Raw genomic sequence first — 18,379 nt, 5'->3', positions numbered from 1 at the left:
TACCTCACCCTACCACCAATAACTTGCATTGTTATTAAACCTTTTTAACTAATGATTAAAGAGAATTGTCAAAATAGTACTACTAACCAAAGTATTTTCCCCCAGCCCACCCTATTATTATTATCTTTATATCATTTATATATGAACATACATAAACAATAAGTGTATAATGAAAGTTGTGAACTTACAAAGCAAACATGCATAACGTCATACAGGAGCCCCACACATCAGCCCTCCACCAACACCTTGCAATGTCGTGCGATGTTTGTTACAAATTATGAAAGAATATTGTCAAAATCTTACTACTAATTATAGTCCTTATCTTACATTTGGTGTATTTTCCCCCCAACCCATCCTATTATTATATTTTAAATATGTTTTTATGACAAAAGTTGTAAACTTATAAAAAAGCATGCACATGTGCAGAATTCCCAAACAACATCCCTCTACCAACGCACCACACTGTGGTGGAACATTTGTTACAGATAAGGCAGTATTATCTGATTATTACCAGGTCCAAAGCATACATTTGGCACACATTTTCCATACTGCCCCATTATCAACACAGTACATCTTTGGCATAGATGCAAGAATATCATATTATTACTGCGAACCACAATCCACAGGTCACTCCAGTTGTATTTTTCTCATCTCCTCCACATTCCCACCACCCTGCAGTAGTGATGTACATTTGCTCTAGCTCACAAAGGACACTCTTGCATCTGTACCATCAACCACAGTTCTCATCCATGTCTTGTTTTATTGTGCTATTCAGTCCCTAGATTATTCTCTAGCATTCTGTCAATTGGCATTTACATCCCTAGACTACCATTTTCAGCCACATCCCTATTTATAAACTAGTTATTACTATTTTTACCATCCACTCTATATTTTTCCACACTATTACAGTAAAGTCAATTAAAACTTCTACATACATTAAACATCAGTAGTCCATCTCAGTCCTCCTCTTATCTCCTTTAAGAATCCACCACCTGCCACCAGGTCTGAAGATATTTTCCTATGATTTCTTCAAAAGCTTTATGGTTCTTGCTTTTACTTTTAGGTTTTTGATCCATTTTGAGTTAATTTTTGGATAAGGTGTGAGATACGGGTCCTTTTTCCTTTTTTTGGCTATGAATATCCAGTTCTTTCAGCACCATTTGTTGAATGGAATGTTCTGCCCGAGCTGTGTGAGTTTGACAGCCTAGTCAAAAATCACTTGACCAAACATGGGAGGGTCTGTTTCTAAATCATCAGTTTACTTCCATTGGTCTATGTGCCTGTCTTTATGCCAGTACCATGCTGTTTTTACAACTATAGCTAGGTAATATGATTTAAAGTTTGGAGATAAGGGTTTGCTTTTTCTTTTTATGATGTTTCTGGCTATTCAGAACCCCTTACCCTTCCAAATAAATTAGATGATTGTGTTTCCAATTTTTTTTTTTTTTAAATGCTGGTGGAATTTTTATCGAATCTGTATATCAATTTGAGTAGAATTGACATCTTAATGATATTTAGCCTCCCAATCCATGAGCATGGAATGTTCTTCCAGTTATTTAGACCTTTTAAAATTTCTTTTAACATTGAATTGCAGTTTTCTGAATACAAACAAGTGCTTTACATCATTGTATAAGTTTATTCCTGATTGAGTTTTATCGGTCATTTTATTTTTACCACTCTTTTGACACTTTTAGTTACTTTTATTGATACAGTCTTCATTTCTAGACTGTCTTCCGTGTCTCTCTCTTCTTTTCAGCGCTAGCACATCCTTTAGTATTTCCAGAAATAATCAATAAACTACTAAAAGCGTCTTCATGAAAGCATTGAGGAACTGACCAGACTGTGAGGAATTGCTAGGCCAAATACTGCATGGCAGCAGGAGTCTGGGAAGATTACATAGGAGGCCCTGTCCTGACTGAGGGCATTTAGTGCACCTGGCAAACCTGAGCTGCACTTCTGCAGTCTGGCTGGACCCAGGGGACAGAAACCAAAATTTAGGGCTTGTCCACAGAGGAGGGGCTGATAAGACTTCCTGTGTCCTTCAGGGTAGAACCCAGGGTAGAACCTATCCTCAGGAAAGGGTGAAACAGAAGCCAGCTTCTAAGATGCAACAAGTAAGGCAGACTGTCCTGCTACGAAAGAGGAGAAGACAACTACCCAACAACAAAATCCCTACAAGCAGTTCTTGTACAGATGTGCAGCAAAAATTCACATCATATGGGATTTTTTATAAAGTAGTCCCTGACTAGTAGTAACCCTAGGTAAAAGAAAAGGCAAGTCTCTCTAGAGGACAGTACCTTCATTTTGGCTCTCAAGGAATCTGTACAAACAACTTTCTGCAAAAAATGAGCAGTAAAACATGTAAACATGATCAAGCATGCAAGGAAGCAAGGACCAAAGCAGAAACTGAAATAGAGACAGACCTACAAAGACTTCAGATGAAAAAATTGTTAGACACAGATTTCAAACAATTCCGTTTCTGTGTTTGAAGAACTAAGACAGACTTGAAAATATCCACACAGAAAAGAAACTAAAGAAAGTGCCCAGGAAATAAGAAAAAGAACCAAATAGAAATGAAAAATTAATACTAACAGATAAAAATTCAGTGTATGGATAAACTGTAGAATAGACAGAATTGCAGAGAAAATTAGTGGAGATTAAGAGCTAGGAAAAATCTGCAAAAAGAGGAGCTATAAAGGAAAAGGTAACAAGGTTAAACTTCTTAACCTAAACCTCACAGTTTATTCAAAAGTTCTTAGATATGGCACAAAAACAAAAACCAGAACATTCCCGAAAGAACCCAGGAGAAAGGGGAGCGGGCCAGTAGAAGACGGGGCGCTGGCACCGGGGCTCTGCCCTGGGGCTGCCCGGAGCACTGCTGCCCACGGCTTGGCCAGGGGACCAGGGCAGCTGGGGGCGGCACCGCGCATCCCCGCCACCAGGGTCCGGGCAGTCGCGCACCTGCTCTGCGTGCTCTGCGTGCTGGGCCTCAGGCTGCGGTGGTGAAACAGCCGGTCCTCAGGCTTGCCACAGGCCACCTGCTTAGAATTACCAAAGAGAAAAGCCCTGGAGCCGGTGAGTTCCAATAGAAGACAGAGGATAGCCTGAAAAGTTTCAGGTCATGTCCATTACCCTGCTCTGGAAATCTTATCTCTTGGTCAGTTCCTGTGTTCAAAGCAAAGTCAAGGAACGCATTCTGGGATGAACCAGGCTGCTTGGAAAACCCCATGACTATTTAACCTCTTGTGGAACATGTCTGTATTGAATAACCTTGTGATTCATCAATGGGAAAAAAACCCATAATCCATAAAAGGAAAAATGGATAAAATTGAACTTCACTAAAATAAAAAACTTGCTCTGTTAGGAGGATGAAAGAAGCTACAGACTGGGAGAAAATATTTGCAAACCATATCACAAAGGACTGGCTCTCTAAACTATATAAAGAGCCCTCAAAATTCAACAGTTTAAAAAATCAATTTTAATAGTGGGCAAAGATCAGAAGGAGACATTTCACTAAAAAGGATATAAAGATATCAAATAAGCACATACAAAGATTTTCAACATCACTAGCCATTATAGAAATGCAAACTAAGACCATGATGAGCTATCACTAGACACCTATCAGAGAGCTAAAATAAAAGATAGTGGAAGTAGATATAGCTCAAGTGAAATAAAAAAACAACAAGCAAAATAAAGGAAAAATCCCAACTCAGGGGAGCCAATGTGGCTCAGTGATTAAGTACCGGCTTCCCACACGTGAGGTCCCAGGTTCAATCCCCAGCCCCTAGTACTTAAAAATAAGATTGTGACACTAAAAAAGGATGTGGAGAAAATGGATCTCTTATACAATGGTGGTGGGAAAGTAAATTAGTGTAGTCACTCTGGAAGAGTTTGGAAGTTTTCAAAAAGAAAAAAAAAAATTTAAACAGACTCTAACCATTTATATCCAGCAATTATACCCTTATACCAGGAAAATGAACATTTATATTCACACAAAAGCCAATCTACAGTTGTTCAGGGCAGCTGTATTCACACTAGTCAAAACTGGAAACAACCAGAATGCCCTTCAAAAGGAGAAAGCACAAGCGAACACTGGCACATCCATACATGGACTCAGCAGTTACAAGGAGTACGCGGCTGACACACACAACTTACATGGGACTCAAGAGCAAGACATTGCAGGAGAAAAGGCAGCCTCAACCTGTGTGGAGCTGGCCCACGCGCAGTGCTGATGCGCGCAAGGAGTGCCGTGCCACGCAGGGGTATCCCCCGCGTAAGGGAGCCCCACGCGCAAGGAGTGCACCCTGTAAGGAGAGCCGCCCAGCGTGAAAGAAAGTGCAGCCTGCCCAGGAATGGTGCCGCCCACACGGAATGCTGACACAGCAAGATGACGCCACAAAAAGAAACACAGATTCCCGTGCCGCTGACAACAGAAGCGGACAAAGAAGACGCAGTGAATAGACACAGAGAACAGACAACTGGGGGGAGGGGGGAAGGGGAGAGAAATAAATAAAAATAAAATCTAAAAAAAAAGGCAGTCTCAAAAGGCTACATAGTGCTGGAGGCTTAAGATGGAGAGTTACAGAACTCACAACTCATTTCTCTCCCAGAAAAGAAGTTAAGGACAGGCAGAAAGGGCCTGAGAACAATGAGGGTTTGGGGCACCAGGGGAGGGCTGGACACCACCCAGGGAGAGGGCAAAGGACAGGAGTCTCCTCAGGAAACGCTGAGTGAAGGTTGCAGCTGGAGCCGCCGGCACCGCTCCCTGCTCTCAGAACAGACAGCCTGGAATCCTCGTTTGGGACAGCGGGGAGAGAGGGGCACAGCCAAGGCTGCCTCGGCTCTGGCCAGCAGGTCCGGCCTGCTGTGTCCCCGGAGCCCTTCCAGGCCGGGTGGACCACACTGTGTTTGTCCTGGAGCCTGGAGGGGGTGAAAGAGATCCCACCCTCACAGACACCTGGGAAAAGGGAGGGGGCTGCAGGCCAAGGTTGGAGACAAGCCTCAGGAAATCTGAAGGAGAGGCTTGGAGTAGCCTCCGGGCAGGATGGTCTAACACGGTGATTCGGGCCCTGTTGCTACAAACTCTCTCCAACCGGGCACTGAACTGAGAGGGCTGCCAGAGAGCACTATCCGCTGGCGGACCAAGGAAGTGCATGTGAGGAAATTAGCAAGTAAGAGGATTTTTACGGGCTTTGCAGCCTCATCTCCAAGGCTCCTGGAAGCAGTCTGCAACCCATTACTGGGTCCATGACCAGATTTGAGCCACTAAACAGGAATCCTAAAGAGCTGCAAGAGACTGAACCAAGAATGAAAGAATGGCAGTAACAGCCTCCTGCTACGAAATCCCCATACAAGAGAGAGAAATTGAGCGTCAGCGTAAACTCACCATCATAATCAGAACCCTAGAGATCAGCAAAAAATTACAAGCCATACTAAGAAAATGGAAGAAATGGCCCTAGCAAAGGAATATATCAAAGCCTTAGAAGAGACGTAAGATTTGAGTCAGCTAATCAAGGAGGTTCATTCCAATCCACTAAATCAAATCAGTGAGTTCAGAGACAATATGACTAAAGAGATAAGGGACATCAAGAGCACACTGGGCGAGCACAAAGAAGAAAAACCTGAATTGAAAAATAGCAGAGGGAAGCGGATGTGGCTCAAGCAGTTGGGCTCCCGTCTACCCTACAGAAGGTCCAGGGAGCAATACCCAGGGCCTCCTGGTGAAGGCAAGCTGGCCCAGGTGGAGTGCTGCCCTGCACAGGAGAGCTGGCTCAGCAAGATGACACAATGAAAAGAGACACAGAGGAGAGAGAATAAGAGACACAGCAGACCAGGGAGCTGAGGTGGAGCAAGAGAATGATCAGCTCTCTCTCACTCTGGAAGGTCCCAGGATCAGTTCCTGGAGCCGCCTAATGAAAATACAAGCAGACACAGAAGAACACACAGCAAATGGACACAGCGCAGACAATGGAGGGAGGGTGGAGGGAGAAATAAATAAATCTTTAAAAAAGAGCAACAGCAGTGTTTATGTGAATGAAAAACAATAGATCAAAAAACACATAAAAGACATACAACAGCAGACTCAAAATGACAATAAATAAGTGATGCAGAAGAGAGAACAGCTGAAATGGAAGAGAGAAAATAATGGAAAATAATGAGCAGGGACTCAGGGAGTTGAAAAATAATAGGAAAAGCAAAAACATCAAGTGTCGTGGGAGTTCTAGAAGGAGTAGAAAAGGGAAAAGGGGCAGAAAATTTCCCACATCTCCTATAAGAAGCAGTGTACCCCAATCAGAATAAATCCAAATAGACCTACTCTGAGACACATACTACTCAATATGTCAAATGCCAAAGAAAGGAGAAAATTCTGAGAGCAGCATGGGAGAAGCAAACCATCATGTAAAAGGGATGTCCAGTAAGACTTAGAGTGGATTTCTCAACAGAAACCATGGAGGCGAGAAGACAGTAGTATGACATAATTATGTACTGAAAAACTGCCAGCCAAAAACTCTTTAACAATCTAAACTGCCCTTCAAATATGAAGGTAAAGTTTAAAATATTCACAAATAAACAGAAACTAAGATTTTGTAAAAAATAATCCAGCTTTACAGGAAGTATTTAAGGGAGACTTGCAGCCTGAAAGAAAAAGACAGGAGAGACAAGTTTGGAGGAGTGTGTAGAGGAGAAGACCAGCAGAAAGGATAACCAAAAGAGGAAAAAGATATTCCATGCAATCACTAACCAAAAAGGAACAAGGGTAGCTATACTAATATGAGACAAAACAAACTTTAAATGCAAAAAAGTTACAAGAGATACAGGGAGTCATTATCTATTAATAAAAGGGACAATTGACCAGGAAGAAATAATAATCCTGTAAGAGTATGATTTAATTTATTTACTCCAAAAAAAGATATTTGATTATGTTTGTAAACTAGTGGTTTCCTCTGGGTGTGATACCCTTTGATTGTATTAGATTCAGCTGAGATGCCTTTGATTAAATAATGTTATGATTAGGGCTTTGATTCAACCACATCATTAGGGTGGCTCAGTGTGAGCCCCCGACCTCGCTGTCGGCTGCACAAGTGGACTCTCAGTGAAGGAGACACAGAAGTAGACGCAGAAGCGGATACGTGGGAAAAGAGAGGAAAGAGAACTCCGTAGACACGGCAGAGGACTTTGATCCCCTTGAGCCCCAAGGAGAGATGAACCATTTGCCTGGTAGTTTGCAGCTGAAGAGAAGTGAGCAGCAGAGCCCTCTGCCAGCCCACAGCTGAGATGGGCAGAAGCTGGGCCCACGGAGCCTCCAGAGGAAGAGGAAGGCTGAACTGCAGACATCAGCAATCATCTCTCTCCAACATGTCGCAGCAGACTTTGGTGAGGAAGTACCTCTTCTGGTTCCTTGAGTTGGGCTCTCTAGGGCCTTGTAACTGTAAACTTTTACCCCAAATAAATACCCTTTGTAAAAGCCAACAGATTTCTGGTACTTTGCCTCAGCACCCCTTTGGCTGACTAATACAAAATTTGGTGTGGCAAAGTGAGATTGTGCTTTTGCAGTTACCAAAATGCTGGAGTGGTTTTATAAATGAGTAAGGCATTTTTGGGAGGAATTGTGAGATGCTTGATAGAAAAGGCCTAAATTGCTTTGCAGAGACTTGGCAGGAATATGGACACTAAAGAGACTTTTGAAAGGCCTTAGAAGCAATCGATGGCACTGTTACTGGAAACTGGAGGAAAGGTGATCCGTGTTTTAAAGTGACAGAGAACTTAGCAAGGTTGGCTCCTGATGTTGTATGGAAGGCAGAATTTGAAAACTATAAGCTTGGACATTTAGCCAAGGAAGTTTCCAAACTAAATGTGGAAAATGCAGCCTGGCTTCTCCTTGAAGCTTATAGCAAAATGTTAGAGGAAAGAGATAAGCTGATAACTGAATTGTTGGGCACAAAGAAACCAGAAACTGCTTCTGGAAACTCCAAGACTCTAGAAATCAAGGCCCCAGACAATGGTGCCCCACTTGAGGAATTAACTAAATTTAGAACCTGTAAGTCAGAATTGAAAATGAATTCCACAAGTTAACTTGTGGAAAATCTTACTGTCTGATGGCTTCGACCCCTGCTTCCTACATGCTAAACCAACAAGCTTTTTGCGAGAGCTGTATGAACAAAACTACTGTAAGCCTGGACTAAAAGGTATGTGGAGGGGAGAGATGGAAGGCAAGACAGTTTTAAGAGGAAAACCATGGAAGCTGAGATCTGGAATTAAGACGTCTTCTTGGGCAAAGAAAAGAACTCCACCCCTGTGTATGGAGAGGGCGAGTTGGCCCCAGCAGTTCAAGAGGGTGGATGCTCCAGCCTACTGTTCAGGGAGAGTTTTGCCACCCCAGGCTACAGAGAGAGTGGAGCACAGTCCCCAGGGCTTGGGGAGTGTGAGGCCAGCACCCCAGTGCTCTGCGAGGGATGGACGTGTTCTCCATAGGTCGGGGCAAGTGCGGCTGTCACCCCAGTGTTCTTGGAAGGTGAGGTCTGGAGCTCAGGCACCACGCAGATGCCTGGTGAGGGTGGAACCAAGAAAATGGTCTTTGGGCAAGCCTGTAGAAAGGGTGAGCCCCCATTAAGCCCCAAGGGGGAAAAGAAACCATCATCTTAAGAGTCGCTCTCAGGATGTGGAGAGATAGGAACACTTTTTCACTGTTGGTGGGAGTGCAGAATGGTACGGTCACTGTGGAGGACGATTTGGCAGTTCCTAAAGAAGTTGAGTATAGACTTGCCACGTGACCCTGCAATACCACTACTGGGTGTACACCCAGAAGATCTGAGCGGTGACGTGAACTACATCTGCACACTGATGTTCATAGCGGTGTTATTCACGGTTGCCAAAAGGTGGAAACAACCCAGGTGTCCATCAGTGGATGAATAGATAAGCCGTGGTGTATCACACGATGGAATATTATGCAGCTGTAAGAAGGAATTAAGTTGTGAAGCATATGACACCGTGGATGAACCTGGAGGACATTAACGTTGAGTGAAGCAAGCCGGACACAAAAAGACAAATACTGGAGGTCTGCGATTCAAACCCTGGGCCTCCTTGACCTGTGTGGAGCTGGCCCATGCACAGTGCTGATGAGCACAAGCAGTGCCATGCCACGCAGGGGTGTCCCCCGCGTAGGGGAGCCCCACGCGCAAGGAGTGTGCCCTGTAAGGAGAGCCGCCCCATGCAACAAAAGTGCAGCCTGCCCAGGAATGGTGCCACACACACGGAGAGATGACACAACAAAAAGAAACACAGATTCCTGGTGCTGCTGATAAGGATAGAAGCAGTCACAGAAGAACACACAGCAAATGGACACAGAGAGCAGACAACTGGGGGGGGGGGAGGGGGGAAGGGAGAGAAATAAATAAAAAATAAATCTTTAAAAAAAAAAAAAGAAATACTGTAGGAACCAAATATATTGTGTAACATGTTGTATGATTTAAAAGAATTTTATATGTATCCAGTATTAAAAAAAAGAATGACTCTCGGACTTTGAAATCTAATGAAGTGTACCCTGCAGGTTTTCAGAACTGTAGGGGACCAGTGACTCATGTTTCCCTCCATAATTCTCCTGCCGGTAATGCAGTGTTTATCCTTTGTCTGTCTCTTTCTGTACTGGAAGCAGATAAATTGTTTTATAAGTGTCACAGATCTACAGCCAAAGGGGACTTTGCCCCAAGACAAACTATATTTCTATAAACTGATTATGATATGATTTTGTACGTAACATTGCTAACTGAAAGGATTTAAGGTTTTTCGAATATTGTAATGTCATTTTTGTGATTCAGAGGGTGGACTGTAGCCGTTTGATATTATTTATGAATTCTAAAAAACACATAATCCAATATCTATTTTTGGAATTCATAACTATATCAAACTGCTGCAGAAGACTTTGGGCCGACTAATATAAGACCTAAATATCTATGCACATGACCAGGGTACCCCAAAATACCTGAGGCAAATTCTGGCAAAACTGAAGAGAGAAACAGACATCTCAACAATAACAGTTGGAAACTTCAACACACCATTCATGTTATAAGATAGAACTAGACAGATGATCAAAAAGGAAACAGAAAACCTGAACAATACGATAAATGAGCTAGACCTAACAGACATATACAGAGACTTGAATACAGATTTGCCATAAGACCTTGCAATTCCACTACTATGTATATACCTAGAAAAACTGAGAGCAGGAACACAGACATCTGCACCCATGTTCACAGTGGCTTTATTCACAATTGCCAAAAGATGGAAGCAATGCAGGTGTCCATCAGCCAATGACTGGAGAAACAAACTGTGGTGTGTGCACCTGGTGGAATGTTATGCAGCTACAACAAGAAATGAAGACGTGCAGTGTATGACAGCATAGCTGAACGTGGAAGACATTATGTAGAGTGAAGCAAGCCAGACACAAGAGGACAAATACGTAGGATTGTGCTATTATGAACAATAAATATATTGTGTAAACTCATGGAGTTAATAACTAGAATGTAGGTTACCAGGAAACAGAAAATAGAATGAGGTTAGAGAATGGAAAGCTGAGGGTTAATCTGTGCAGAAATGGTAAAAAGGTTGTAAATCTTTGGAAATGGTGCAAGCATATGACAGCGTTTGTACCTAGCAGTGCTAACTTACGTGTATGACAGTAGATGGAATGTCGAAGGTCATGAATATTACTAGAAGGAAAACTAAAAAATGTAACATGGGACTGTATAGCATAGCAAAGCCTCATGTAAAATATGAATGTGTGATCTTGCATATTTAAGACTGTTTTCTTTGAAACTGAACAAATTTAGGTTAGTGTTACAAGTTGTTAATATCAGGCAAAAAAGCCCAAAAACCATTATGCTAAGTGAAAGAAACCAAACACAGAGTACTACATATTGTATGATTTCGTTTACATAAAATGTAACTATAAATCAGTTTATAAAGATGGAATTAGATTAATGGTTATGTAGGGCTGGGGAAGAAGAGAGGGATTGAAAGGTGACTGCTAAGGGTTGGGGAGTTTTTCTTTTTGGAGAAAAGAAATTGTTCTAAAATTTTTTGTGGTAATGAATGCACAACACTGATTATACTAAAAACCACTGATTGCACACTTTGCATGGATTGTATGATATGTGAGTATATCTCAGTAAAACTCTTAAAAAGAAATATGAGTATGGGTAATATTCCATATAAAAGACTGTTTTTATTTGAAACTGAACAAGTATACATTAATATTACAAGATGTTAATATCAGTCAAAAATAAACCAACCGGGGACAACCAGCAAGATGGCGTGGAGCAAGGAGCTCCCAGAGTCAGCTCCTGCCTCAGGGCAGTCAGCAAGCACCCAGGGCTCTCTGCAGCAGCTGAAGCACCTGTCTGAGGCCTCCGGGAGGCCAGAAGAGCATCCTGCCACATCCTTGAAGGGGAATGGAAGGAGGAGGCTTCCCATCTGCAAAGAAGACTCCTGAGTAGAGGCTCCACGCCCTGGAGGCTGGTGCTCATCCTCCACAGGAGGCACAAGCCGCCTCGGGAGCTGTTCCATGGCTGGAATTGGAAGCTCCACTTCCCAGAAACGGGAGGAAGGGACGGTTGGGCACCAACTTCAGCTACTGATGAGTAAATTCGGTGGGCTAAAGTATAATCCTGAGAACAGCTAAAGTTTGAGCCTGTCCAAGCCAGAAAGAGGCCGGGAGCCGCCATCTTAACTCCACGCCTGGCACGAGGGGAAGTGGGGGTGACTGAGGATCCCAGTGCTGGTGGGGACCGGCTTCTTTCCATCCAGATCAGATGGCAGCTCCAGCCTAGGCCCCAGCCCCACCACTGACGGAGAAAGCTGGGGGCCCTTGTCCTGAGCGCTCTGTACCTCGTATCACTGTCTCTCCATATTTTAACCCTGGGATGTAAGCTCTGCATAGTCAGTCCCATATGCCATCATGTAGCCTTAATTGTTTACATGACCAGTCTACTCCACAAATCCTCCAACTATTGTGCTCCACCCTAACAAAGAGAAACCCCAGAGTGTGTTTTTTGTGGTATTTGGGTGGGATTTCTATTTATATTAGCTTTGACATACAGATGGGTTGGGATGCAGAGCTTTATAATGGCAAAGCCCATTTTTTTGTACCCTCTCTAGTCTAAATACAAGTAAAGGAATTTAATGATGTAACAGTCACGCACTGCTTTAAAAAGGAAAGTGTGATCTTTAGTGGAATCCTGGCCACGTGGTGTTGTGTGAGTAAATGGATTGTACCTGAGGTCCGCAGTGCCACAAAGTCAGATTTTGACGCTCACCTGTGAGAACACTGCCGTTTTTACTGTAGACAGGGTCTGGCATGAATTCGATGCTTGCTTCTAGAAAGACACAATCTAAATGTAAGCTGCTGGCAACAACCACATATCATAAGGTGCCAAGTAAAAGTGTTAAAACAGCCTATGCGCTACCCCGTGATGCATGTTCTCCCCGCAGACCAGTAGAGAGAGCACTTCAGGGACGTGGAGAAAGTGGGGCCAGAAGAGTGGGAGCAGCACGTGCCTATTTCATTTTTCTTACATTTAAAAACTGTGGTAACTTTGAGTTTCTCTGATTTTCAGCAGTGGCATCCACAGATAGTATGTTGGGATTTTATATCCTGGGTCCTTCGAGTTTGAAAGATTTTCCTAGCTCTCTAGGGGAGCTCAAGACACGTCATTTCTCCTGAAGTGCTTATTTATTAGGGTGCTTAGCTGTGCCCTTTTTGTCTTGGAAAAGTTCTGAAAACTGGCAGTCTGTTGGAAGAGGAGGCAGGTGGATACATGTGTCCACTGTAATAAATAGCCTTTTGTTGGAAATGAATGTCTGATTTTTTAATAGTTTGCTTTTGAAAGTATTAATGGCCTACTGGATAGTAAGAATAGGATATTTAGAGACTTGTTTTGATTTTTCTACCTGTATATTTGTTTCTCTGTGTATATTTACAGAGTCATAAAACATTGGAGTTAGAAGGAACCTGAGAGACTAATCTGATTAGAAACTTGAAACCCAGAGAATTTAAATGGCATGCCTGTGGCTGTCCAGCTAGTTAAAGGTCCACTGGATTGGAATCTTGAGCTCTCTATTGCTGGCCCAGATCCATTCCTCTTTCCAGTACTCTGGCTTGACACTGATTCCATGTGTGGAAAATCTGTGATACTTCATTTTCTGAGTTCTTTAATGAAAAAAAAAATCTCAGAGTCTAAGTGTTTCCTACACTCGTAATGCAGTTTGCGTGAAGTATAGACAGTAAATATGTTAACTCTTTTCTTTCACCTACAGATAATGTGATCTCAATTCATTTCTTTTAGAACGTCCAGTTGCTGATAATGAGCGAATGTTTGATGTTCTGCAACGATTTGGAAGTCAGAGAAATGAAGTTCGTTTTTTCCTTCGTCATGAACGCCGCCCTCCTAGCAGGGACACTGGTAGGTGGTATTTTATGAATCATAACAAAAATTTGAGCTTTTGTTTTGTGCAGTGGAATAGTTGGGAGGAGGTGGCGCATGACCAGGAGCCAGGTACTTTGAGAGGTGAATGAGTGTTAAGGAAGTTGAACAGTGAGGATAGACTCTTCTTTTTAAGACCTGGCTCTCGGAGGAGAGAAAGGGTGATGGTTTTGTTTGCTTTGTTTTGAAGACGGGAGAAGTTCGACCATAGTTTTTCAGTGTGGGTGGAAGGGAGGCAGTAGAGCAAGAGGTTGAAAATATAAGGCAGAGGGAATAATTGATTTGGCAAGATCCCTGAGAAGGTGTGGCCACAGCCCTGGTGGAGAGATTGCTCTTAGACAAGAAGACAGAAAGAATAGAAAGAAAACTGCTGCAGACGCAAGTAAATCTGTGCGTTTTGTGGGAGCAGGCTGAGGGATTTTTCACCTGAAAACGTGTTTTCTGTGAGGTGAAGAGGGCAGAGTCACGTGATGGTGCTGACGCTGGGAGAGGGGTTGCGAGGGTGCGCTGTTGTGAAGAGGAGGAGTGCGTGCTTTCCAGGGGAGCCAGCTTGCGGGGAACTGCGCAGGCCAGTGGTGGCTGGAGGCCCTGAGAGACTGATTTCCTCCAGCATGCTCCGCAGCCCGGGGCGGGGGGGTTTGTAAATGGAGAAGCTGGCGGTTGGATTGATCCAGGGTTCGCTGCTCTTGTGGAAGACAGATTCGTTGGCGGGTCCGTGGAGAGGAGAGGGTGGATGTCGGCAGGACAGGGGTTCAAGGCACAGCCGTGCCATTCAGGCTGCTGGGGAAGACGTGGGGCTGGGAGTGGGCTGTGGGAGCATGGACAGGACGGAGAGCCTGGAAGTCCTCGACTACAGGCCAGGTGCAGGGCAAGGAGGTACGCAAAGGAGACGGACTGAGACGTGTCCATTGAAAAACAATGTTCGTATTTTAAGATTTCAGAGGCAGAGCACGTCTATTTTAAGATTTCAGAGGCAGAGCACTTCTGTGTTTTAAGATTTCAGAGGCAGAGCACTGCTGGCAGTAGGATCCTGTATTTGGCCATGAAACGAGCCTGGGTTGGAATGGAGCAGAGGTGCCACAGAACTAGCTTTTGGGTGGATCGTTCCGTGGGAAAGGTGGTCATCAGAGTGAAGGCAGACCTTGGAGGTGGAGAGACAGAGGAGTTAGGTGGTCCCTTGTATGACTGATGGTCGTGAGACGTTTATAGGTGGCAATAGGGGAGGGTAGAAGGCACTGCGAAGGGTGGAAGCCGCACCAGGCGGCGAGGATGCCATTGGTGTGGCCCTGGAGGTCTTTTGGGTGCGAGAGAAATAAGCAGCTTCGACTCTGAGATTGAGGGGAAACCGTGTTCCCAGCGGGAAGGATTGCTGTGTGTTTCTGTAAATGCTGGAACCTTTAAAATGGAGAGTTTAGCGTAATTTGTGACTTCAGTGTTAATTATTGGGAGTAAGAACGGAAGTAATATGTTAATTATTGGGTGTCATAAAATCTCAATTTTGTTACTAAGTATTGCTTTAATACAAATGTCCATATGGTACCAAGCAATTAGAAAATATTAAATTTAGAGTGTTTGGGGCCCTAGAATTGACATAGTTTGGCCTCTTCCACACTACAGATAAGACACACTAATCCTTAGGGGGTAAGTGGCTTGTCAGAGGCCACACACCTGGAGGCAGAGCCAGGAGTGGAACCTGAATCACCTGAAGGAGGCTGGATTACAGGGCTGTCGACAGTGCTGGTGTCTGTAATTTTATTTCAAGTAAACATTTTTTCCCCTAAGCCTTCTTTTTTTGTAGTTGTAAATTGGTATTTGCATTTTATTTTATTTTGTTCTTTGTGTTATTGCTTACATCTTCTGATGAATGGATTGAATTTTATGCTTCATCTATGGCTCAATTATCTTCTTGATTGTCCTGGATAAATTATTAAATAGCCTCTCAATAGTACAGTATGCAGTTTCAGCGTGTCTGTAATGTGAGAAATACAATCTGAAGATAAAGGGACTGTTTTCACGTGGTTGCAGAACACTGGGGTCGCACAGCATTTACCCTGTGACAAGACAGTCCTGCTTTTCAGTCTAGAATTCCTACGTTAGGGATTAGGAGGCTGTTAGCATGGTTTTTGTTTTTAGTGGTTTTTTTGTTGTCGTTTTTTTCCCAGTTTTATCTGTGGCCCAGAATGTACATGAAATAATTTTTAAAACACTTGCTTTTTACTCTTTAACCAAATTATATAACTGAACATCTGAAGAGATATTAGTTAAGTGCTGCTGCCCCTTTGATGCAGCAAAGAAAGCAGCTATTCTTAAATTTTAGATGTTTTTTATTTCCTTGCAGAATTACTGTGACAGATTACCTGATCTATTTTGTTTGAGAAAAAAGTATTTTAAAAATAAAGTGTGGGAAGCAGATGTGGCTCAAGTGATAGGGCTTCTGCCTACCATATGGGAGGACCTGGGTTCGATCTCTGGGCCTCCTGGTAAAAAAGAAGAGAAAGAGTGCCCACATGGCGAGCCAGTGCCCTGCACAAGTGAGTCATGCAGCAAGATGATGACGAATTTGAAGAGAGACAAGGGAAGAGTCAAGGTGAAGCACAGCAGAGACCAGGAACTGAGGCGGTGCAGTTGACAAGGAACCTCTCTCCCATCAGAGGTCTCCAGGATCGAATCCCAGTGACTCCTAGAGGAGAAAAAATGAGAAGAGAAGACAACACAGACAGCAAAAACAGCAGGGCAGGAGGAGGAGAAGGGGGGGGGGAGGGAATAAATCAATCTAAAGGGGAAAATAAATAAAGCGAAGGGAACATGTGGCTCAAGTGGTTGAGTGCCTGCCTCCCACATGGGAGGTCCCAGGTTTGGTTCCTGGTGCCTCCTGAAAAAACAAGAACAACAAGCAAAATGAATGAAAAAATCAACTCTGGGAAGCCAGTGTGGCTCAGGAGTTGAGTGCTGGCTTCCCACATACAAGGTCCCGGGTACCTAAAAAAAATAAAATGAAATAAAAATAAAATAAATAAATAAAAATATAGCTAAGAGGAGCAGATGTAGCTTAAATGGTTGCTTACTTATTTCCCATGTACACGGTGCCAGGTATGATCCCCAGTACCTCCTAAAAACAAAACAAATGCAAAAAAAAGAAGCTCTCATTGGGAAGCAGATGTAGCTCAGTGGTTGAGCGTCTGCTTCCCATGCCTTCAATCCCTGGTATTGCCTAAAAAAAAAAAAGCTAATACCTTAGGGTTGGTTTTAAGTATGTTACCTGATAATTGGCTCTGAGGATTGATATGTCTGTTTATTTATCGGCATAGGAATATTAGCACATATTCACATTAGGTTCAGTAGACATTTGATTCCAAAGAAATTTTAACCTAAAATTGCTTGGGAGGTAATTTAATAATTTTCTAATTTCTGGAAAGTATGGTATAAGTTTAATGTATTTTTAAAATTCTCTTTGTTGATATTATTTATTTCTTGTAATGTATTAGTTTAAAGGAAGACTAAGTTTCCTCGTACGATGCATTAAGTGGGACTGATAGACCCTTATGGGCCTGAAAAATTCTTTTCTGCCACAGTGTTTGTTTTTCTGTTTGTTTTTTAAGGGGGTACCAGGGATTGGGGATTGAACCCTGGACCTGGTAAGTGGGAGGCAGGTGCTCAGCCACTTTGCTACACCCACTCCCCCTGCCACAGTGTTTTCCAGCTAATACTTTTTCAAACTTTTTTTTCACTTAACTAAATGGGGAGGTACTCGAAGTGCTTATGAATTCCCACAGAATAACCTCAGGACCAAATAGTCAAGATACCACTTGCTCTTTTTCAGTTGCCTCCTTCCCTTATTAGTTACGCACACTGTAAATGAGGCCAAGGATGGGCTGATTCAGTTTTCACTTATTTTGATGAAGCTATTCTTGAATTCATGTCTGTATAGCTAAATAGACAACCAGGAGAAGCAGCTCTAAGCAAATGGTGTAAATTACCCCCATTAATTGAAGTGTATTATTTTGTTAATTTTCCTCTTTGGTTTCTGAGTCATGCAGCTTTCCTAGTACATCGTTAGCATGTGGTATTTCTTAGTGCTAACTAGTCACCATACAAGTAATTGACTTTCCAAAGTAGACTGAACTGTAGGACCTGAATGCCTTGGCTTTTAGAAAATACTTTGTTTTAAAGTATCAAACAGCAGTAATGACAGGATTCGGAAATGAACTGATGTGTACAATATTTGTCCTCTTCAGTGCTAATGCCTAGTTTTTTAATTTTGTGCTTAGTGAGTGGACCAAGGTCTCAGGATCCAGGTTTAAAAAGAAATGGTGTAAAAGTTCCTGGTGAACATCGGAGAAAGGAGAATGGTGTAAGTGATTGTTTTTTTACTGTACTTTATAAACCGTAATAATGTTGCTTTTTTAACCTTTAAATCACTTTTATAATTACTTTGTTATTCAGTGGATTGAGGATGGGATTCTTAAAAAGGTTATTTAGAAAATTATTTCATAATAAGCATTATTTCATGGAAACATTCAGTATTTAATGGTTGCTATGTGACTGACTATTGTAAGAAGTTGGATGCTAAATGTACCAATTCAGGGCAAAATAATGTTGAGTAAGTGTGAGGAAGTATCCGTTATTTTGTGATTTTTATTTGTTGTTATTTCTTTTAGGAAAAAAGTACCGTCATAGTAATGTGCTGTTAATGCATATGAATTGCAAGTGTCCTCGATGTAGGTACTTTATAGACACTTTCTTGTCAGACTCAAAACTTTTAATACTATTAGGGTTTAGCTAAATTACCTTTTTTCAATCTGTGGTAAATATATGTAGAATTCATATTATCTAAGGTACCAGTTGCTCTTACTCTGCCTTTCCTCATTCTTTGATCTTAGAGTTATCTTGCAGTGGTGAAA

The 18,379-nt window shown here is 42.6% G+C and overlaps 1 protein-coding gene across 7 annotated transcripts in view; it reads left to right on the top strand.

The window, feature by feature from the left end:
* Positions 1-18,379, top strand: part of TP53BP2 (tumor protein p53 binding protein 2) — an 87,960-nt gene that overhangs the window by 23,442 nt on the left and 46,139 nt on the right. For all 7 annotated transcript variants that reach the window (XM_058275268.2, XM_058275269.1, XM_071207765.1 and 4 more), the window contains 2 exons: positions 13,341-13,457; positions 17,747-17,829. In XM_058275268.2, coding sequence (XP_058131251.1) covers positions 13,341-13,457; positions 17,747-17,829 — 200 coding nt within the window. The remainder of the gene's footprint in view (positions 1-13,340; positions 13,458-17,746; positions 17,830-18,379) is intronic.

Source organism: Dasypus novemcinctus, chromosome 13 (assembly GCF_030445035.2).
Source record: "Dasypus novemcinctus isolate mDasNov1 chromosome 13, mDasNov1.1.hap2, whole genome shotgun sequence".
Lineage (NCBI taxonomy): Eukaryota > Metazoa > Chordata > Mammalia > Cingulata > Dasypodidae > Dasypus > Dasypus novemcinctus.
The sequence above is the reverse complement of the archived record's forward strand: the minus strand, read 5'-3'. Positions and strand labels throughout refer to the sequence as shown.